Below are 22,602 nucleotides of genomic sequence, written 5' to 3'. Positions count from 1 at the left end.
CTTCTTCCTGTTGTTCACTGTCACTTAGTTCTTGTCACTTAGTGTTAGTGATAATGCCCTTGCTTCACAGAAGAAGTTTCATGATTTTACTTAAATTCGTAATGAGGGGCGCCTGGGTGGCTTAGTTGGTTAAGCGTCCGACTTTCGCTTAGGTCATGATCTCGCGGTTTGTGGGTTTGAGCCCCGCGTCGGGCTCTGTGCTGACTGCCAGCTCAGAGCCTGGAGCCTGTTTCAGAGTCTGTGACTCCCTCTCTCTCTGGCCCTCCCCTGCTCACGCTGTCTGTCTCTCTCTCTCCTAGAAATAAATAAAACATTTAAAAATAAATAAATAAATAAATAAATAAATAAATTCGTAATGAAATGTTTGGTGATACTTGTTTGTTTTGTGGTAACATTTTCCAGTGAATCTTCTTTCTACCTTCCATTTATTTTTCATATCACTTCCCTCCTTCTGTCTTTAGCATGTATTTGTATAGATTTTGTCCTTGTTCCTTGACAGGAGTTGAGTCTTCCCTGGGCCCGTAGTTTCTGGTAGGTTTGTGCTGGGTCAAGGGGCCAGGGCCACACTGCAGGCTCTCTGGCATTTCCTGCATGATCTGGAGGGTTCTGTGGGTATCTATGCAGCCTTTCCTTCTCCTAAACCAGCAGAGATGGCTGGAGGATCCTCTCCTTCTGGAATTCTCTCTCTGCTTCCTCCTGCACTCACTCTGTTCAATCTCCACTACGTTTGGCAGCCTTTTCTTGCGTTTTTGAGGTTTGGGTTTTTCTTGACACCCAGTTTTAATGAAAATGGACTTCACACTTTTGCTTTTCTGTTCTTATTGCTTGGGGATGATTCCTAGAAAGGGAAAGAGAGATGATGACTTTCACACCCCATTGTCAAACCCACTGGCTGTCCTGGAACACGGAGTGCTCACAGTTCAGTGGACGGTCGCACACTGCCAGGACATTGCATCATGTCGCAAAGGACTAAACGCAGGAAATGATGTGATCAGTGTATGGTCCATTGGGTCTCACTGCAAGGGTAGAGTTAGCTAAATGTTTCCTGCATTTAGTTGAGAAAACAAGGAGTCAAGGTGATGCACCAATGCAGTATTTGGTCTTAGTGTCTGAGAGCATCCTGCATCGTGACACCCAGGAAAAGGCGGGTCGTTAGTTGCTTGGAATGAGTGGAAAGGGCACGGTGGCCAGAAAACCCAGACGTAGGCTTCTATCCCAGGTTTAACCAGAGCTTGCTCCTTACTGCTGTGTGAACTTGGCCTTTTTACTTAATCTCAGAGCCTCAGGTTTTCCTCTTTGTGGGCATTTTGATGCCTAACCAAGAGAGTTATTGTGAAGAGTAAAGGAGAGAGAATATCTGAGCATATCAACCACCATGCTTGACCCGTTGGTTAGTCAAGTCAAGTCTTTCTCTCCATATATCTGTTTTACAATGATTTTTGTCAAATCACCTGGGCAAGAGACAGCAGGATGACTTCTACATGTTTGTTCTTTTCAGCAAGGGTTTTTCCTTTGCTTGTTCCTTTCGTTTCAGTGAGAAAGGGCCTGGCTTATGTGGGGATAATAATAGTACCCAATGTGTGTGATCGTTCACGGAGAAGCGCTTAGCAGCAGATATGGTTCACGGTCAGAGTGCAATGAGTGAGAACTGCTATTCTTGAGATTCATCATCATCATCACCCTCATTCACACTGCATCACCCAGATAAACAAAGAGCAACTACAAAATGGAGTTGGATAAAACATCTTTTGTTCCTGGGGATAATTATAAAGACCAAATAATTAGGAATTATTTTGACTTCCAAATCTTAGCGATTACTGTCAATCTTTTGCTCTACTCACTCCATGTAACAAACTGGGAGATGGACTGGCCTGCAAATCACCTCTTCCCTTTTGCTGGGCTTCCGTGTGTGTGTGTGTGTGTGTGTGTGTGTGTGTGTGTGTGTACGTCTGTGTATACGCACTTACGTATAATTTATATAGGGCAAACAAATTAAGTGCAAAGCACTATGCTATGCGTATCACCTAGCTATCTTATTTTATTATCAACAATAACTCTGTTAGGTAGAAATTATGATCTCCACTTAAGAGATGAGGAAAAAAGGTTCTGAGAAACGTGCTCAAGGTCACACAGCTAGTAAGAGGCAGGATGCCAGTTGAATCCAGGGCCTGGGTTGTCTCTGTTCTGTTCCATTGTTTCTTTATAGATATTTCCTGTCCTAAAATTCCCCTTCATTCAGGAGGAGGGAAGCCCAAGCCCCATGGTTTGTGTGGGGTGATTTCCCCACCTGCAGGGCTCTGTGTGCACCCTGCTGCCCCCTTGTGGATTTCTGATGTCCCTGCATTGTCCCCAGAGGGAGAGGGCAGAGTCCTTGGCTGGGAGCAAGGTGAACCGACTGGGTACTGGGCTGGGCCACCTGGCCTGCTTTCCTCCTTCTTCAAGTGGCCATAGGAATTCGACTTAACAGGGTTGTGAAAATTAACTAAGGTGAAGTGTGTGAAAGGCCTTTGTAAAACCAGGAAACACAGCCATTTGGTAAGGTACCAGGGGGCATAGGGTTGCCCCGACTTCCAACAGGCTAATGTGGATTCTTCATATGAGCCCAGGATGTTTGGTCTTCCTTCTCCCACTGCAACATCAGGGTTTGTTTTGTTTTCTGTTTTTGGATTTTGTCCCTAGCTGTTGGGCTTAGGGGTACCACGGAGAAATTTGAAAATCAGTTAAGTGATCCATAGTGTCATTTTATTTCCCTATCAGTTGAGGTTCCTGTAAATGCATGTATGTTTATGTGTTCTGTCTGCCTACCCATCCTTCTGGGAACCTTGTTTCTTTTTCTTTTTTTAAGTTTATGTATTTATTTTGAGAGAGAGAGAGAGTGAGAGAGCAGAGGAGGGGCAGAGAGAGAGGGAGAGAGAATCCCAAGCAGGCTCTGCACAATCAGTGCAGAGCCCAAAGCGGGGCTTGAACTCGTGAACTGTGAGATCATGACCTGAGCAGAAATCAAGAGTCAGTCGCTTAACCGACTGAGCCCCCAGGCACCCCGAGTCTTGCTTTCTGAAAAGGAGATCTGGAAATCAGTGACCGGCAGCCCCGCAGACCGCAGAAGCCAGCCTTCCCCGAACTGTAAACCGAGAGACAGACAAGGACGTTCTGCATCTACGTTGTGGCCCGTGATCCTTCAGCCAGTAAATCTCCCATTTTCTGCTGCCTTCCAGTGTTGTGGGGACAAGCAGTGGGGAGACTGGAGGCCTCACTTGGCTGTGATTCTGTCGAATCAGGGTGGGGACCTGGAGCTGAATCAGCGCACAATTGTCACCATGGGGGACACCCTGGGTAAGCAGAAGCCACCCCTAGCCCCCTCCTCTCCTCTAGGCTGTGTCCAGGCCCCTTTGTACATCCATCCTCAGGCTCTTAGGTTCTGTGCGGGGCCTCTGTGCCTCAGGCTTTCCTCTGACCTCCGGCCTCCATGTTTGGGGGACAGAAGCTGCAGGGAAAGGAGCGTCATTCTTGCTTCTCCATTTCCCAGATTTCTGTAGTCCAGGCCCCAGAGACTCAGGCTGTTTTCTGCGGAGTCTCCCCTCAGCCGCTGGTTTTCTACCCCTGGTCAGATTACCCCCAAGACGGAGCTCACACACGGGGACCCTTGCCTCCTGTTACGGTTACTCGCATGGCGGCCCAGCTTAGCCAGATAGGAAATTCTCTTTTTGCCTGAACTACCCTGGGTAATCGTGTAGTCTTCACCTCTATTATCTCTCAGTGAACATTCCTTTACAAACACTTAGGGGCTCCAGAATGTTCCAGATCGGCGGCTCTCAAATTTGGTCAAGGGACTGAACGCCCTAGAAATCATGATACTCTCTGTTAACTTTGTGAAATATGCTCTGTTCAACCGAAGAGAGCGATGTGCAGCCTTGTGCCAAGTCAGATGGCAGGTGGGTCCGCAGCCAATGGTTAGAAAGGGAAGCGGTTTTCTAACCTCTGGGCACCTGGCACTGTGCTGGGTGTGTCACCTACGTGAATTAATTCATTTTGAGGTAATGGAAAATGTATGGAAGAACAGTCTGAAAGTGGGAACAGGCTAGTCATTATTGGTGGTTTTTATGAGTCCTGGGGAAAGTTTTCTATTGTTTGATTTTAGCAGGAGAAGCATTAGTGCCCCAAGGAGCCTAATTTAAAACCAGTTACCTCTTTGCTCAGGTGTAGGCATCTGCTCTTTTTTCACCCTCAAGAAGGAGCAAAATGCTTAGAAAATCCCTAATTACAAATACATCAGGGGGACAGGAACCAGTGATGTATTCTGGCTGAAGAGAATTGAAACATAACGTGTCCGAAGCCAAAAATGCTGGTGGGAGGGGGGAGTGTGGTTTGGGACCAGCGACTTTGACGTGACTCACTGCCTCCTTCACTCCCTCGAGGATTCTCCCCTCTGACCTCCGAGCCCCTTTTGCCATCTCTCTCCCACGGGCCCAGAGGGCGGGTCTCCACACAGCCATGTCCTGTGACTGGGCCTTGCTCTCCTCCTGCAGCTGCGAAGGGGCTGGTGGAGGCCGCTCACTTCTGCTACCTCGTGGCTCACGTGCCCTTCGGCCACTACACCGTGAAGACAGACCATCTGGCCCTGCTTGGCAGCAGCCACAGGTACGCGGTCTCCTGGGGGAAAGGGACCGGGAAGGACGTTTTCCAGGGGAATGTTTTAGGGAGGCCTTGCTGGGTCTCATGGCTCCATTTTCTTGAGTGAATTTCAGCTACGGCTGCTCCCCTCCTCTGGGACTGTTCTGCACAGATCTGGGAAGGGAGGTGCCGGGTGGGAGCCGCATCCCGCCAACAGGGGGCCTCAGGCCCCAGTCCTGCTTCCCAAAACTGCCTGTGGGTCTTTGGGGTGTATTGTCCCCCTCTGACCACTTGATGGCGCCCTGGCTCCATGACCGGACGTCATCTCAGGAAACGTCAGTGCGATCAGGGTGGCTTGGAGACTCAGTGTTAGGCAGCCCTGGGCTTTCAGAGTCAGCCCCGGGCAGAACTGGAAATTGGAAGTTTATGTTTACTCCTCACATCCCTACACTGAAGATGCACAAGCTCCTCAAAGTCCAGCCTGTTACTTACTCTTTGTTGGCCATAACATGAGGCTTTTCACACAGACGGAGTTTTTTAAAAGTTTGTTTATTTTGGGGCGCCTGGGTGGCTTAGTCGGTTAAGCGTCCGACTTTCGCTTAGGTCATGATCTCGTGGTTCGTTGGTTCTAGCCCCGCGTCTGGCTTTGTGCTGACTGCCAGCTCTGAGTCTGGAGCCTGTTTCAGTCTGTGACTCCCTCTCTCTGACCCTCCCCTGCTCACGCTGTCTTTCTCTCTCTCTCCTAGAAATAAATAAAAATATTAAAAAAAATATTTATAAAAAAGTTTGTTTATTTTGAGAGAGACAGAGAGATTGCGAGTGGGGGAGGGGCAGAGAGAAAGGGGGCATCTGAAGCAGGCTCCGCACCATCAGCGCAGAGCCCAATGCGGGGCTCGAACTCACGAAGCTGTGAGATCATAACCTGAGCTGAAGTAAGGGTTGGCCACTTAACCAGCTGAGCCACCCAGGCTCCCCTGCACACAGAAGGATATTAATAAGCCTGTAGACAATGAGTACATGGACAAAAAGACCAGTTTGCTTCCTTGCAGTTCTCCATGCTGGATGTCTGTTCCCCCCTCCCTGTAATATTTAATGTATCCTAAGCTTTTACATTGTGCCAGTCATTTTATTTGCACTCTTTCCTTTAATCATTACAAATTTGCCCTATGAATAAAGTATATGCTTAATCTTCACTTTAGAGAGGAGGGAAACCAAGGCACAGAGAGGTTAAATAACTAATCTAAGATGGCACAGCTGGCCTGCGGTCACGTTGGCCTTGGAATCCAGGCTGTGAGGCTGCAAAGCCCTTACTTTTGACTGTTGCGCCAAACTGCCTACCTCTGTGGAAACACACAGGCATGGCCGGCTCTCTCCGGATGGCGGTCTCTGACCGCACACGGTGGGCTTGTCAGAGAAGCGCATCTGTGCCAAATGTGACAATACATGCGCACGGATTAATTCATCTCCCTCCTATGTTTATATCGTACGAGGACATCTCTGGAGATAACCGTGGTGACCGTGATTTCAAACAGCACTCCAAGCTGTCGGGGCCCTGGCGGGGGGTGTGGGAGCCCCTGGGCTCACCATTCTTGGCCATGCCTTCTTCTCTCGGTGCTCTCTGGTGCCCTCACACTCTCTCTGGTGCTCTTTTGTTCGGGCCAGGAATGGCCTTGCATATAGATGCACCGTCTAGGCCTTCAGGGCACTAAGGTTAGCTCTCAGCATGGTTTTTTGTTTTTTTTTTTTTTCAAACTTTTTTATTAGGCAGAATTTTTCCTTTATTTATTTATTTATTTATTTATTTCAAATAGTTTATTGTCAAGTTGGTTTCCATATAACATCCAGTGCTCATCCCCACAGGTGCCCTCCTCCATGCTCGTCTCCCCCCACCCCCCCACACCCATAGTCCTCAGTTTGTTCTCATCATTCAAGAGGAGCCTAGTGCCCCACTGAGGGAGAGGAAGGGCTGTTTGCTTAGGTAACCTCCAGCAAAGAAGGTGGAGAACCCCCCCTTTCTGCACCTCTGGTGCAGGGCTCTGCTCTGTTCCTTCCAGGCCCCAAGGAGGAGCAGGAGGAGGCAAAACATTCACTCCGGAGGCCCCCAGTCTCTTTCCTGTCTTGGGGCCGCCCCAGGGATCAGTCCGGGGCAGGAGCCCTAGCACATTCGGGTCAGCTGGTGCTTGTCTACTAGGACCTAAGTTCCTCCCTCCCCCACCCCTCAATTTCTTTTATTGTTATTCCCTGGTTGTAGTCAAGAGTTTTTGAAATTTGCAACAACCGAGGCTATCCAGAGGACGGAAATCTTCGAGTACTGTCAGATGCTGGGCCGCCCCAAATCCTTCATCCCTTCTTTCCAGGTAACTGAACCCACGAGGCCAGCACCGTGGCTGCGTCAGATGACCGCAGCGTTGCTATTTGGCACAGGGTAGCTGGGCGAAGTCATCTGCAGCACTTGTCTTCGTTAGCTTGAGCGTGGGAAGAGTTAGGATTTCTTTCTAGGTCCCCTAAAAGCCTGCATTTAAGATGTGAAAGCCAATCAGTCCAGCAGCCGCTGTTGCTGGTTGCTCCTGCCTGGCGCCTGAACAAATGGAAATTAGCCCGTGTCCTGGGGCCCTGCCCCTCGCACCTGCCCCGCAGCAACTTCCGTTCTCCGCAAACAGTAGTCCCTTCTCCCGGGCCAGGCTGGCCACCCTGCGGGGGGCAGGGGCGGGGAGGGGGGGCATTGCCCAGCCTGCTTCCCCCTTCTGAGTGCTCCTCGCATCTCTTTGGGACCCCCGTGTCTCCTAGCTCTGAAAGTTCTTTCCCGCTCTGTCCCTGCCCTCACACTTCCGTCATCCTGTCTGGGTTCAGCTGTGCAGGTGGCCTCTGCAGGCTCTGCTCTTCTCTCAACTTCTCCGCTCGACGGCCTGATGTCACCTCCAATTCATAAGACTCCTTCAGTGCCCGTGTGGAGAGTGCGCCTGGCAACGCGCGAGCACACACTCACAGCCCACGAGACAAAAAGCACAAAAATGCTTGAAAATGACGGAATTAGTGTATAATGACCTGTCAGTATTTTCCTTCATTGTTCTACCTAAAACTCTCCCTAGCAAAGCCCAGCCGACCGGCTCCTTTGGGAACAGGTCTTCTCTCTCTTTGGTCCTTCTTTGGTCGTCCTACCTTTCAGTCACGTTGGGCAGACAGGAAGGGGATTAGTTAGCTCCAACGAGTGTGCTCTATGTGCTACTGTGCTTTGAGTGTATTATTTCTAACCCAGTGAGGTGGGCATGGCTGCCTTCCGTTGACAAAACAGGAAACTGAGGCTCAGAGGAGTTACATGCTGTGAACTCCTATCTCTCACGTCCCATTTGTTCTAAGAATTTTACATGGATTATCTCATTTAATCTTTACAACACCCAGTGGGTGAATAGTATTTGTTGAGTATTTCCTCCCTCCCATGTTATAGTGAGGAAACTGAGGCACAGGGAGGTGTGGTAACCTGCGCAATGTGACGCACCCAGCGGAAAGCTGGGATTTGAAGCTGGGCCTGTCTGATTCCCAAATTGTCATGCCTCCATCTTGCTCTGCCACTCATGCTTCTGTGAATAGTTGTCTGCCCGCATCAGAATCGTTCCTTCTTCTTTTGTATGTCTTCCCTGGTCCTATGCTCCACGTGTACCAGGCTTTCCAGAAATGTGGGCTTCCTGATGAGAAGGAAGTAGTGCATTTCCATGGTGACTAGGTCTACAGAGACTAAACTGAGGTGACTCCCATCCCTTTCTCAAAGATGCATGACGTGCAGGCTGGATTTGAAATCGTGCCCGTACCCAGAGAGAGTAAACCAAGTGGTGTGAGGCCCTCCTTGATATTTTGGATGCCAGAGTTAGCGGAAGCTGGCAATCAGCTGACTTCCAGGAAGTCTTATCTACATTTCTCTCCTTCTATCCCTGCCCGGAAGGACTAGTCACTGGCCCTGCTCCTCTCCACAGGTGTACAAGCTCCTTTATGCTTCCCGGCTGGCAGATTTTGGCCTCACGTCCCAGGCCTTGCATTACTGCGAAGCCATTGGCACGGCCCTCCTTAGCCAAGGAGAGAGCAATCACCCTGTGCTATTAGTGGAACTCATCAAGGTGAGTTTCTCAAAGGGTCCTCTGCAGGTGTTTTATCTTCGGTGTTCAGAGAAAGCTATTGTTAGAGCAGCTTACACTCCACAGCCCATCTCCTTTGAACATGCTGGAAAATTGGAGCCCATGGCTGTCTTTGACCACGTACGCATGCCCAGGCGTGATAAGCAGAGTCCTGACACCTCGCAAAGAAGCAGGCAGTGGGTGGGGGTGGTGGGATTGCCGGCTGGAGAGCAGGCGTGTGCTCTGCCAGGAATCTATTCTTGCATCTGCTTTTCTGGGACAGTAAAACCACACGTTACGGTGAGCTGTTCTAATTATAAATGCTGGACTTAGGAAATATATTTTAGTGATTAAAATGGGAAATGATCCTTATTAAAACGCCTTTAAATGCATGGAATACTTTATCACATGAGGGGTACGTTTCAAAAAGAAAACATAACGTATCAACGTGTAGTTCCACTGGAGGAAAATGATCGGGTAAATAGTTGTTCCAGTTAACTGAAGAAACATCCATTAGCTGGAGAGTGACAGCCTGTTGTCAGTTCTTGCTTTGCTTTAGACAAGGCCCAACTTGGATTCTGCAGCCAATAAAATCTGTGATGCTGGCGCCCCTGCCCCCGAAATGTAGGGAGCTCAGGGACCCAGAATGGAGGCGCTGCTCGTGCGCCCCCCTCACCGGCCCCACCGCTGGAATTCCGGGATCGGAATTAGCATTTTAGCAACTGTCCAGGTGATGCCTAGGGGCACCGAAGTGTGAGAAGCACTGCTTAGAGCAGACAGCTCTGCAGAGACTTAAAGCTGGGTAACAGTTCCTTCTTGTATTTTACTGAATATCTAACACCAAGATGGGTTAATTGTTTATTTACGTTGCAATCTCAGGAAGGTATCTGCTGAATTTGCTACCTCTCAATGATTCTTTGTAATCCAATTTGCAAGGGAGTTAAGACTGTCTTTCTTCTGTTCCCCCATTGCCTCTTGCCCCATCGTCTCTGTCTCCTTTCCCCTCTGTCACCTTCGCCCCTGACCCTGTGGGGAACCTGGAGCAGCTTGCGGAGAAACTGAAGCTGTCAGATCCCTTGGTTGTAGAGGGACGCGGAGACAGGGACGCGGAGCCAGACTGGCTGGTGCACCTTCGGAGGAGATGCGAGGAGCTGGCGGTGAGTGGGGTTGGAGCTGGGCCAGGGGCTGAGGCCTCTGTTTCTCTCTTTGTTCCCCTGGAACAGAGCACTGACCTCGGCAAGTCCCTGACCCCACGGAGGGCCGTGAAGTCCCCCATCATTCGCGAGATGCGAACCCAGAAAGGGGTGGCACTCAGCCTCCCAGCTGTTGTCTCCCTCTCGGGCGGAGATGGTTTCCTGGGTTTGCCTGTGAGGCCCTGGGGCCCTCTTGCCAATCACCCTTGTCTGTGGTCCGAGAAGATACATTTATGAGCATGAAAGCTTTCATCTCTCTGTTAGGAACGGATCACAGTGGGCCCGTGTCACTTTCATGTAATGTAGGGCAATTGCTTAAAAGATTTCCGGGCCTTTCCTTTTTGTCCTGACAACTGCAAAAGCGGCTGGTAGTAATTGTACCAGTAATTGGAACAGGGCTGCCTCCATTTTCTTTCTTCCACTCTCTCTAACGACAGGAGAGGGTGGATTTTTCAAGGCGCACACGGCCCTGACTCCTGTGTGCTGCACACACGGGGCCCTGGGGCGTTTCCCTTTGCCGATGGGAGATGCTGGTCCCTGGCTGCTGTGAGCACACCCAGGAGAGAAGCAGGGCTGAGGCCTCCCACCAGCCCTCAGCAGCCAGTCCAGGTTCCCATACCCTCTGAAGTTTCTTTTTGACTTAATTTTTATTTAAAATTTTTAAAAAATGTTTCTTTATTTTTGAGAGAGAGAGAGAGAGAGAGAGAGAGAATCTGAAGCAGGCTCCAGGCTCTGAGTTGTCAGCACAGAGCTCAGTGCAGGACTCAAACCCACAAGCAGCAAGCGCATGACCTGAGCCAAAGTCGGACGCTTAGCAAACTGAGCCACCCAGGCACCCTTTGACTTAAATTTAAACCATTGTTCCCTGTTCTTGCTTTTCTTTGTGCGGCTTAAAAAGATTTTACTTTGTGTTTAATAGCAGAAGGCAGCAGGAGACACTGGGGACCTTCGCTCTGCTCACCCAGACGCCTCAGGAGCCGGAGGAACAGGTACCCAGGCAGGTGACCTGAGTGTGCCCGTGGCTGCCTCTCAGGCTTGATCGCAGAGACAACAGAACTTAGGAAACACTCACCTGGCCCTTCCTGGGGGCACTTCCTTGCCTGTACAAATCCGACCCATCATCCCAGGCACCTCGTCCCCACAGCTCCGTGCGGCCACAGCCACCCCGACACCTCCAAGTGCCCTCATGTTTACTTTCTGCTTCACATTCAGGTTTTAATACTCACCGTGTTGTATTGTGATGTCCTTGTTTCACCTGCCTTCGTACCTTCTCCCCAGCTGATGTGCTTCTCGGGCCCGACATGGTGGGTCATCTGTATTTCATGCAGGTGTTGGAGACATAGGAAGATTTTTTTGAGATATCAGTTTTGATTTTTGAGCTAACAGTTGCTACAGACATGTGACAGACATTTCAAAGTGTCGCCAGCACATCTCTCCTTTGCCCTCGGGATGCCCCTGAGTGCTGGGTCGGGCGGACATTATTACCCCATTAGTGCTGGGTCTTTTCCTCCAGTGACCACTGTCCTCTACCTAGGGTGGGGTCAGGACAGGGTGTCATCTCTTCATTTGCAGCCGTTTCCCACCCGCTGGCACCTCCTTCTGGGATGAGCTGGGGGAAGGTGAGGAAGGCGGGCGTGCTTTCTGTTGCTCGGCTTTGCTGCTGTGTTGTGGTGGAGGCCTGGAGGGGAACCATGCCAGGGCTTTTCTGCTGGGAAGCAGCTCTGTCCATTCTCACCCAGTTGAGCATGTGGGACAGCAGCCCCGCTGGCCCTGTGACCGTGGGCAAGTCATTGCATGTGTCCATACCACAGGCCGTCTCATTAGCAAAGTAGGAGAGCCAGAAGGAACCCCCCACATTCATTTCCAGGGCTGATGTTCTCCGTCATTTCTGTGGTCTGATGTGTCTTTTTTTTTAATTATTAAATATTATTTTATTTTTGAGAGAGAGACAGAGTGTGAGTGGGGGGAGGGGCAGAGAGAGACAGAGACACAGAATCCGAAGCAGGCTCCAGGCTCTGAGCTGTCAGCACAGAGCCTGACGCGGGGCTCGAGCCCACGAACTGTGAGATCATGACCTGAGCCGAAGTCAGACGCTTAACCGATTGAGCTCCCCAGGTGCCCCTGATTTGGGTTTTAATGGGAACTTTCTAAGTTTCAAACACCCAAGTCCATTAGGAAATCCTTGAAGGAGAAAGTTTACCCCCAAATAAAAAAGTGTAGAGTGAAATGAGGCAGTGATTTCTATCCACCTGATGTACTGGTTCAGGCTCAGAGATCATACAAGGCAGTGAGTGAAATAATTTTGTAAACTCTAAGTCACAAGCAGTGAGTGACACTTGTTACAGTCACTGCTGTGTTGTATTTGTCATCACATTAATGGCAGCCACATCAAGCGGCCTGTCCTTGTGACTGCTTCCCAAAGAGGACATGGGCAGGACTGACCCTGGTGTGATGGGTCCTGCTGATGCCACAATGCAAGTCTCAGTCCTTCTTTTTTGCCCTATGTCCTTAGAAAACTCTTTCTACCATGATCTTTTGGGACACCAGAGCCACTCAAAAGCCCTTGGGGACCGCTCAGCCTTGTGGCCAACACCTGAGCAGATGGGCCCAGGCCAGCCCAGCTCACAGCAGCCCATTCCCCACCAGCCCGGTTCCTGTCCAGCAGGAGGGGGTGTGGGGCAGATGGGGGTCTCCGTGCCTCTTTACTCGGTTCCTGAGGTCTACCTGCCAGGGACTGGTGGCTGTACGGCCGTGACAGGGACTCCTGGAGGAGGAGCCGGGGAAGACACCCAGCAGATACATCCACCTCCTGGTAAGACCTGCTGGCTAGGCTGGAAGCCTGGGCTGAGGAGTTTCGAAGGGGAGGAAGCAGATGGTGGAGGTGGATGGGGTCAGAGGTGGGGGGAGGTGGGGTCAGAGCTGATCAAGCCCTGAATGGTGGGTGTGCACCTGACTGAGGGTCTACCATGTGTAGCCCTGAGGCTGGGGCTTTGCATGCCTCTGAGGGCCTGCCCTCCTGTTGCAGTCTGCCTCTCCACGGGACAAGCATAGTGAAGCTCGAGCGGTCACTGCTGCCCTCCTCTTGGATGCAGAGTTCCTAGGGGAGGGGCTGCAGGGCGGAGAAAGGAGGAAAGTGCCCCCTGCACCCAAGTGTGGTGAAGGGAGGCAGAGGGGCCGAGTGTGGTGAGCAGTGCTGAGTCACACCAAGCGAATGCTGGCACCCAAACAGGAGGATTAGATCGTAGACCTTCTTAGATAAGGTCCCGTCCAAAACAGGAAGCTCAAATGGAGGGGAAGGTCAGGGAGGAGCCCTGCGTTCTAGCTGCATGTGGCCCAGGTTTCCAGGATTCCGAGGAGTAGCCTTCGTTCAGGGTAGAGGTCAGGTGACCAACATGTCCAACAGGGTAGAGGTCAGGTGGCTGGAATCAAGAGAGTTGTGCCCGTGGACTTTGCATTTACATGATCTGGTTGGTTTGGACTGGGTAGGCTGAGATGTCAAAAAAGCTGACAGCATCCCTGTTCCTTCTTCAGACTAGATGGGAAAAGCACAAGTTCAAATCACTGTGTTTGTGTTTTGTGCCATAGCAGAGAATACAGTATCTCAAGGAGGTTTCCAGCATCCCGATGGTCAAAAGGCTGTTTCCAAACCCCAGGTGAGAGCGCAAAGCCCAGCAGACACGGATGCCTACGTGAATGCGTCAGGCTTTTTCCATTTGCCCAGATATCGTAGCCATGTGCACACTCCTTCTTCTGCCTGGCCCCACCTCTCCCTTCCACATCGCACCCTGTCTCTCCTTGTTTCTTGCTACACCAGATCCTAGTGGTGGGAAGGAGGGCTGTATTCTTGTTTCTGTTTGGTCCCACCAACAGGTGCCCATGTGGGGAGGAGGGGCAGGACTGGGTTTAGTCGTGGCCTCTGAGATCTCTCATACCCTCCCTTTACTGTCCCACCAAACACTGCCCATGTCCTATCCTGTTATGGGAGCCTCTGATGCTTCTTTCTTTACTGTAATTTTTACCTTGCTTTTTTCCCCAAGAGGGATCCATGGCACCTGTGTCTTTTCTTTTTTTAAAAAAAGTTTTTTTAATGTTTACTCATTTTTGAGAGACAGAGAGTGAGTGGGTCAGGGTCAGAGAGAGGGAGACACAGAATCCAAAGCAGGCTCCTGGCTCCGAGCTGTTAACACAGAGCCTGACGTGGGGCTCAGACCCACAGATGATGAGATCATGACCTGAGTTGAAGTCAGACGCCCAACTGACTGAGCCACCCAGGTGCCCCAGCTGTGTCTTTTCTCCTTATTTAGGCTGCAAGTTCTTGGCCATGTCTAATTGGCCATTCTGTCCAGCTGTCGAATGAAAGCACCCTTCCCCCAACAATGGGCATCACAGGTCCCAAACTTAAGAGGTTCTTCAGCTTTACCTGATCAGAGGGTCACATTGTATAAATTTGAGCATGTAAGTAGTGGTCATATCTAAAAACGTCTCAGGCCAACAGGACTTAAAAAACTTTTATGCTCTACTTTTTTTTCCTGACTAAAAAAGTAGTACATCATTGTTGTAACAATAAAAAATAAAAGAAAAAATAAAGAGAAAGTGTCATATAAATAACCAAATATCACTCATGTGTTGTAAACTGTGTATATGATGTTTTATTTCCTATTTGTTATTTAATACTATAAATGAGGTTTTCCATGTTTTTAAATTTTATTTATTTATTTATTTTGAGAGAGAGAGAGAGAGAGAGAGAAGAAGAGAGGGAGCATGAGCGAGGGAGGAACTGAGAGAGAGGGAGAGAGAATCTCAAGCAGACTCTGCACTGTCAACAGAGAGCCTGACATGGGCCTTGAACTCATGGCTCATATGATCATGACCTTAGCTGAAATCAAGAGTTGGATGCTCCACCAACCGAGCCACCCAGGCGCCCCATAAATGATTTTTAATGCGGGTACAGCAAAGTCCACTGTATGAAAGCTCCATCGTTCGTTTGTTCCCAAATCCCGAGGTCGTGCCGTGTCTGCAGCACCGTCACGGGGTTGGGGAGACACAGGGTACCAGACAAGTCCTGCTTTCAGTTTAGTGGAGATGACTGCAGATGACCAACTGTATGCATGAGGGATTTCACCTGAGACGGGGCGGCCAGGAAGGGCACCTCTGGGGAGTCCTGGATCAGAGGTCAGAATGGGGGCCAGACCTGAGCCAGGGCAATGTCTAGGGAACGAGCGTTCAAGGCAGAGGGAATAGCAAGTGGCATGGGACTGCCTTGGTCTGTGAAGGATGGAGCAAAGGAGTCGCTGTGTGCAGACAGTGGGGAGCAAGGGGCTCAGAAGCAAGGCCAGAGCGACAGAGGCCAGACTGCACAGGGCTTTGTGGGCCACGGGAAGGAGCCCCAGGTTCCGCTCGCCACTCCCACGTTGTCAAACATTCCAAGTGCATCTCTCTTTTCTTTCTTTCTTTCCTCTTTTCTCTCACTGCAAATTGCCTTCCCTTCCCCTCATGTACAAAACACAGCAGTGGACATTCTAGTGATGGACGTGTAAGCTTGGGCTATTTCTTGAATTATTCAGTCAGGAGAAATTCTTAGAAGGAGAGTCTGACTGCTTAAGTTTGACTCCTTGCTCTGCCACTTACTAGCTGTGTGGCCTTAGGTTGCTTAATCTTCTGTGTCTTCGTTTTCTCCTATGTAAATGGGATGATAACAATAGTAACCACCTCATAGGACAATTGTAAGGATTAAACGAATCCCTGTGTATAAAGTGCTTAGGTATTTACTACACAGTAAATTCTATATTCAGAATTTTAAAAAATGAAGCTTTTTCTAGATTTGCCAAAGCATTTTCCAAAGGTTGTGCCAATTTTGCCTTTTTGGAGTATAAAATGTAAATATAATACAAAGGACAAATACTGTATTTTTCCACTTAAATGGAGTACCTAGAACAGGCAAATTCATGGACAAAAAGGGTGGAGGCTATTAGGGGCTCGGGGGGAGGAGAAAGTGGGGAGTTAGTGTTTACTGGGCACAGAGTTTCTGTTGAGGTTAATTAGGTGTCCTGGAGATGGACACTGGTGGTGGTTCTACAACATTGTGAATATACGAATGCCACTGAATTGTACCCTGAGAAACAGTTAAATTGGTAAACTTTGTGCTATGTATGCTTTATCACGCACACAAATAGAAAGGCTCGTGGGCACATGGCTTCCCTGTGCTACATTTGTTCACACTTGATCTTGAGCAAGTCTGTCAGGAACGAGCTCTAGGATGAGTTCTGGCCTGTGGTTATCACAGTCTCTGTCCTGTTGGGTGTGCGGGTCCCCACAGGGTGTTTCCTGGCCCTCTTCATCTCTGGTGGTAGCGTTCCATATCTTCTGCTCCAGATCTCGGCCTCGTTCTGGAAATCTGATGTGGGGAGGTAGCTAGCGCGGCAGCCAAACCCGCAGCCGGTTGGGGATACCGTGAGGAGGGGGTTTGGGCTCCGGCCTTGTCCCAAGAGCTTCCGCAAACCACTTTTCCCAGCCCAGCCCGATGTCCTCATCGGTCAGGTGTGACCCGGGAAGCCAGCCTGCTGAGGCACAGAGCGGGGCTGGCGATTTGCCTTTGTAACCTGTCAAGTGCTATGAAAACATTAGTTCTTATCTTCTTTAATTCTAGGTGCCGCTGATTCCCAGGTCACGGAACATTTCTGAGAGTTCCACTGTTTCAGTCAAGGAGGTCGAGGAGGAGTCCTCCGATGAGGCAGATAAAAAATCCTCCCCAAATCCAGCACAGAGAGAAAATCCCGGAGATGTGAAAGAGAACACAAAGGTGGGAGTCTTGTTCTGTTGCCTTGGATGCCCCCCACCCCCAAGTTGGCGGGGGGGGGGGGCTAGGTTGGGAGTCTGGGCTCTGGCTGGGCCTCTGACAACCCACCGTCAGACGGAGGCTGCGAATCTATCGGCAGGAGCCGCGCAGGCCCTGAATCTCCCCCTTTCCCTTCCAGACCTCAGGGTTTGGCTGGTTCAGCTGGTTTCGCTCGAAGCCCAGAAACAACGCGTCCCCTTCTGGAGAGGATTCATTTGACAGTCCCGACTCTGAGGTAAGCGTCAGGGCGTGAGGGTGGGACGCTTCCCCTCCTGTGGGTCCTTTGGAGGAAGTTTCCTCAGAACCTCTGAGGCCCGGAGCTGGCAACTGGCAACTGGCAAAGGTGGGTGATGAAGGGTCTTAACATTAGGACGAAGAATGTTAACTGTAGGGGGCCCACCGTTGTTTGATCACTGAGCAGAGCAGGGGCACGAAGAAAGTGGAGTTTTGGGGGGAGTCCCTGGCAGCGGGTCGCAGGCTGAGGCCGCTGCTGTGGGCATGGCAGGAACACAGCCGCCGGCATGAATTTGTCAACCACCGGCATCACCAACGCTGCCTTTCTTTCTCACTAAGCAGGAGACCTCCGGAGCATCTTCTGCCCCCCAGGCTGGCCCCAGCCTCTCACCGACATCTCTCCCAGAGCCCCAGTCTCTGCCAGGCACCAGCACCTTCACTGGGGCCACAGGTACCACCGACCGCATGTCCTTGGGGCTGTCTATGGGCCCACTGTGCTTCTTGCCATTGGGGGTGCCTTCTGGGAGTGGGGACTCCTCAGGCCTGAGCAGTGGACACAGCTCCCACTCGTTGCTTTCTAGGCGAGAGCGAAGTGCGAGGACCAGCATCCAGTGGGGGAGCGGCTGAGGGCACCAGCAGTGGAGGCTTGTCTGGGCCTGAGGTGAGCAGCCTCGGGGCTGGAGCCTGGGGCCCCACCGGACACCTGTGTGAGGAATGTGCACTCGGGGTGGGCTGGAGGCGCCATCCTGCGGGGACCTGAGCCGGGGAGTCAGAAAGAGAGCTTCTGTACTAGTTTGCGAGGGCCACCATAACCAATGTCTCAGACTGAGCAGCTTCAACAGTTATTACCTCAGCGTTCTGGAGGCTGGAAGTCTGAGATCGAGGTGTGGGCAGGGGTGGTTTCTCCGGGGACCTCTTTCATCGGCTTGTTAGAAGGCGGGGGTTTCACACGGTCGCTCTTCTGTGTGTGCTTGTGTCCAAATTTCCTCTTCTTATAAGGACACGAGTCATACTGACCCAGGGCCCACCCTAGTGACCTCATCTTACCTTAATCACCTATTTTTTTATTTTAATTTTTTAAAGGTTTTATTAAAAAGTTTTAAATATTTGTTTTTGAGACAGAGACAGAGCATGAGGGGGGAGGTGCAGAGAGTGAGGGAGACACACAGAATCCTTAGCAGGCTCCAGGACCCATAAACCCATGAACTGAGATTATGACCTAAGCCAAAGTCAGATGCCTAACTGACTGATATTTATTTAAAATTTTTTAAAATATTTATTTATTTTTGAAGGAGGGAGACAGAGCACAAGTGGGGGATAGCATAGAGCAAGAGAGGGAGACACAGAATCCGAAGCAGGCTCCAGGATCTGAGCTGTCAATACAGAGCCCAATACAGGGCTCAAACTCATGAGCGGTGAGATCATGACCTGAGCTGAAGTTGGACACTTAATTGATTGAGCCACCCAGGCACCCCTTTAAAGGTTTTATTTTTAGGTTATCTCTACACCCATTGTAGGGCTTGAACCCACACCCTGAGATCAAGAGTCTCATGATCTACCAACTGAGCCAGCCAGGTGCTCCCTTAATCACCTCTTTATTTATTTTTAATGTTTTTAATTTTTTAATTTTTATTTTTTTAAATTATAGTTTATTGTCAAGTTAGTTTCCATATAACACTCAGTGCTCATCCCAACAAGTGCCCTCCTCCATGCCCATCATCCCCCTTCCCCTCTCCCCCATCCCCATCAGCCCTCAGTTTGTTCTCAGTATTTAAGAGTCTCTCATGGTTTGCCTCCCTCCCTCTCCCCAACTATTTTTCCCTTCCCCTCCCCTATGGTCCTCTGTTAAGTTTCTCCTGTTCCACATATGAGTGAAAACATATGGTATCTGTCCTTCTCTGACTTATTTTACTTAGCATAATATCCTCCAGTTCCATCCATGTTGCTGCAAATGGCCAGATTTCATTCTTTCTCATTGCCATGTAGTATTCTGTTGCATATATAAACCACATCTTGATCTATTTGTCAGTTGGACTTAGGCGCTCTCCATGATTTGGTATTGTTGCAAGTGCTGCTATGAACATTGGGGTACATGTGCCCCTATGCATCAGCACTCCTGTATCCCTTGGGTAAATTCCTAGCAGTGCTATTGCTGAGTCATAGGGGAGTTCTAGTGTTAATTTTTTGAGGATCCTCCACACTGTTTTCTTGAGGGGCTGTACCAGTTTACATTCCCACCAACAGTGTAGGAGGGTGCCCATTTCTCCACATCCTCGCCAGCATCTAGAGTTCTCTGATTTGCTCATTTTAGCCACTCTGACTGGCGTGAGGTGGTATCTCAGTGAGGTTTTGATTTGTATTTTCCTGATGAGGAGGGATGCTGAGCACCGTTTCATGTGTCTATTGGCCATCTGGATGTCCTCTTTGGAGAAGTGTCTATTCATGTCTTCTGCCCATGTCTTCACTGGATTGTTTTTCGGGTACCTTAATCACCTCATTAAAGACACTACCTCAGAGTCTGCCTGGGTAGCTCAGTCAGTTAAGTGTCTGACTCTTGATTTCAGCTCAGGTCCTGATCTCACGGTTTTGTGGGTTTGAGCCCCTCATGGGGGCTCTGTGCTGACACATGGAACCTGCTTGGTATTTTCTCTCTTTGTCCCTCCCACACTTGGACTCTCTCTGTCTCTCTCAAAATAAACCTTAAAAAAAGGACACTACTTCCAAATATGTTCTAAAGTACTAGAAGGGTTAGAATTTCAACACATGAAGTTTCAAGGGACACAATTTAGCCCATAACAACTTCCTCAGGTGAAGGCTAGAGAACTGCCTCTTTCCCTGTCCCAGAGCTCATTTGTGTCTTTGGCAAGGGCTGTAAACAATTCTTTTTTTTAATGTTCATTTATTTTTGAGAGAGAGAGAGAGAGAGAAAGGCAGAGCATGAGTAAAGAAGGGGTAGAGAGAGAGAGAGGAAGACACAGAATATGAAGCAGGGTCCAGGCTCTGAGCTGTCAGCTCAGAGTCCGACATGGGGCTCGAACTCATGAACCACAAGTTCATGACCAGAGCTGCAGTTGGATGGTTAACCAACTGAGCCACCCAGGTGTCCCCCCACCTTTTTTTTTAAGTGAGGGCTGTAAATTCTGGATGAATCTTCCACACAGTATAGACTTCATGCTAATTGCCAGGAAAATGTTTTTATTTCCTGTGGTAAAATATACTCTTGTAGTATTTTAGGCCTCTCAGAGAATATGACATTACATCCAGGGTTGACTGTGCCCACGTAGGTGATATCTGTTTGCTTGAATTCCCTGAGTTCTATCAAGAAACCCTGTCCATTTGCATCTCTTGACCAAAGTTGATGCTCAGGGAAGCCCTTGATGTTCTGGAATCAGAAATAGCGACTGATAGGATTTTCTATTGTTTTCCATCACAGGGTGTTTCCTCTGAGTTTTGCTACAATCCTGCTGTTCTGCTCCCCCCACCCTCCTTGAAAGGAGGTGTTCCTCTCTACAACCCATCTCAGGTCCCCCAGGTAAGGAAGCCCTGAAGGAGGGGGGGGCTAGGAGCACAAATTCTGGATGAAGGAGATCTAGGTTTATAATCTTAGTTTACCACTTGCTGTGTGTGAATTCTTGAGCAATGACTTACCCTCTGTAAGCCTCAGTTTCTGCATCTGTAAAGTGGGGTTGGTAGTAGCTACCTTGCAGGGCAGGTGTGAGGATTAAATGGGAGCATGTATATGAAGGGCCCCACACACAGAAAATGTCCAATCAATGTCATTGTTAGTAATACCACTCTTGACCTTTCACAGGTCTTGAGACTTTGAGAGACACATTGGTGTTGGTACCAGTGGTGTGGAAATACCATTACTCCATCCTGGGGGTGAGGGGATCATTGCAAGCTTTGAGAGAGGCTAAACTTCCTGCTCTTCAGTGACCTGGGGCAGACTGATCACTCTAATGTGCCCAGCTGGCCTCCCCTCTTCATAAAATTGAATTTCTTTTGCCATATCTAAGAGATATTGGGTAAAAGTAAATAATTAGAATACCACAAAAGGAAGTCACATACAGCTCAAGTGTTCTAGACTCAGGATACCATAGCTCAGTCCAGCTAGCCTGTCCTGGATGGAGTCCTGCTTGGGGCTGTAATCTCATGGGATGTTTATTCTTTTCCAGCTCTCCATGGCTACTAGCTTGAACCGACCTAATCGTCTAGCTCAGCGCCGCTATCCAACCCAGCCCTGAAGAGAACCACCACCCATCCCAAGCTGGTCTCCTTCTTTGATCTCCAGCCCCTCTGCCATACTGGGGCCCCCAAGAGGGTTGTACTAGCCTATTACCTCCCCCGGCCTGAGGAAGGGTCTTCTAGGACACAGCCCAGTCCAGTGTCTTAACACTGGCTTCAGAATGATGGATAGTAGCTGGGTAGCATAGCAGACTGGAGGTGAGCAGAATCCCATGGGGGAGCATTCAAGATGGCGGCTTCAGATCCTCAGGAAAGTCAAGCCTAAGAACCCCGTGGCTGGAATCAGTGAGAACCCACTGGGCTCTGAGGCAGGAAATGATCTGGGGGAGGCTCTCAGAGCAATATATTCACAACTAACTTTGACTGGTTCCTCAGTCTTAGTTATGGACCAACTCGTGCCTCTAGTTAGCAAAGCTTTCATACTGAAACTTGATTATTGCTTCCTGTCATAATTCTCTCCACAGTGACATTTCAGCAGTTTCCCTCTTGGTCCTAGTTTTGTGCACATTTTTATGTGCTTCAGATTAATTATATTTCTCTCACTTTCTTAGCTGGTCCTATTTTTTCACATTCTGGCATCTGGCTATCAAGTTAGATTGCTGTAGGCATCATGTTGTCATGGTAACCGCTGAACCTAATGATGCAGATGGATGGAACATCAGTATAATAAATGATGGGGAATGTTTCCTAAAAATGCACCCCTTCCGTAAGAGAGGAGGATGTGTGCCTGATAGTGTTGACCCCACCCTTCCTACCTCAGGCCTTTGCAGATTGATGGTCGGAGGGTCGCTGGAGCCGGAGGGAGGCGGGGGACATCTTGGAAGCTTCCAGTTCTCTTTTCAAACCCAAAATAGGAGTGACTCTTGCTGTTTGTCAGATTTGCTGAAAATTGCTTCTCACAAAGAACATTTTTTGTATGTGTAATTGTACATACAGGTTTTGTACTCTAATGCAGTGCAGTTCTGATGTTGATAGCGATTAAACCAGATAATTTTATAGCAAATGCTTGTCTCTGGCTGATTTTTGCTGAGGGAGAGAGCATCAGAACACACTCGTCCCTTAAGTGCTTCTCATAATGGTTTCATTGTGTGATAAGGTGCGTGTAGCTGGAAAGAGTCCTTTGTTAACGAAGAATCTGGGGACTGATCCTCTTAACTTCCAAGTCTAGTGTTATTTTTTCAATCGAATAAATACGGACAAAAGCGCCCCTGATGCATATCAGTCACTCCATTAACTAAATATTGCATATTCTGTTCTCTAAAAAGTTTATTCATCTCTCAGATTAAATTAGGAAATGTCTGCATAAGTGTTTTTTGGACCGAGAAGGCCCTCAGTCCATGCTGTTTCCTTACTTCTTCTGAAAGCTGCTGCTCCTTTA

The 22,602-nt window shown here is 49.3% G+C and overlaps 1 protein-coding gene across 2 annotated transcripts in view; it reads left to right on the top strand.

Moving 5' to 3' along the window:
• The window catches only part of LOC120223496 (protein transport protein Sec16B-like), a 41,379-nt gene extending 19,173 nt beyond the window's left edge, over positions 1 to 22,206 (top strand). Inside the window, exons 12-25 of one of the 2 annotated variants that reach the window (XM_039221669.1) lie at positions 3,216 to 3,333; positions 4,527 to 4,638; positions 6,863 to 6,968; positions 8,580 to 8,720; positions 9,764 to 9,874; positions 10,830 to 10,899; positions 12,423 to 12,722; positions 13,496 to 13,563; positions 16,557 to 16,709; positions 16,885 to 16,980; positions 17,319 to 17,430; positions 17,561 to 17,640; positions 20,413 to 20,511; positions 21,155 to 22,206. In XM_039221669.1, the coding sequence (XP_039077600.1) occupies positions 3,216 to 3,333; positions 4,527 to 4,638; positions 6,863 to 6,968; positions 8,580 to 8,720; positions 9,764 to 9,874; positions 10,830 to 10,899; positions 12,423 to 12,722; positions 13,496 to 13,563; positions 16,557 to 16,709; positions 16,885 to 16,980; positions 17,319 to 17,430; positions 17,561 to 17,640; positions 20,413 to 20,511; positions 21,155 to 21,223 (1,635 nt within the window). In that variant the 3' untranslated portion in view covers positions 21,224 to 22,206. Of the gene's footprint in view, positions 1 to 3,215; positions 3,334 to 4,526; positions 4,639 to 6,862; positions 6,969 to 8,579; positions 8,721 to 9,763; positions 9,875 to 10,829; positions 10,908 to 12,422; positions 12,723 to 13,495; positions 13,564 to 16,556; positions 16,710 to 16,884; positions 16,981 to 17,318; positions 17,431 to 17,560; positions 17,641 to 20,412; positions 20,512 to 21,154 lie in introns of both variants that reach the window. The other variant, XM_039221670.1, reaches the window with a different exon arrangement.
• Positions 22,207 to 22,602: the final 396 nt, after the last annotated feature.

This window comes from Hyaena hyaena, unplaced genomic scaffold, assembly GCF_003009895.1.
Source record: "Hyaena hyaena isolate Hyena2069 unplaced genomic scaffold, ASM300989v1 scaffold_994, whole genome shotgun sequence".
NCBI lineage: Eukaryota > Metazoa > Chordata > Mammalia > Carnivora > Hyaenidae > Hyaena > Hyaena hyaena.
This window is presented reverse-complemented; position numbering and strand designations above follow the sequence as displayed.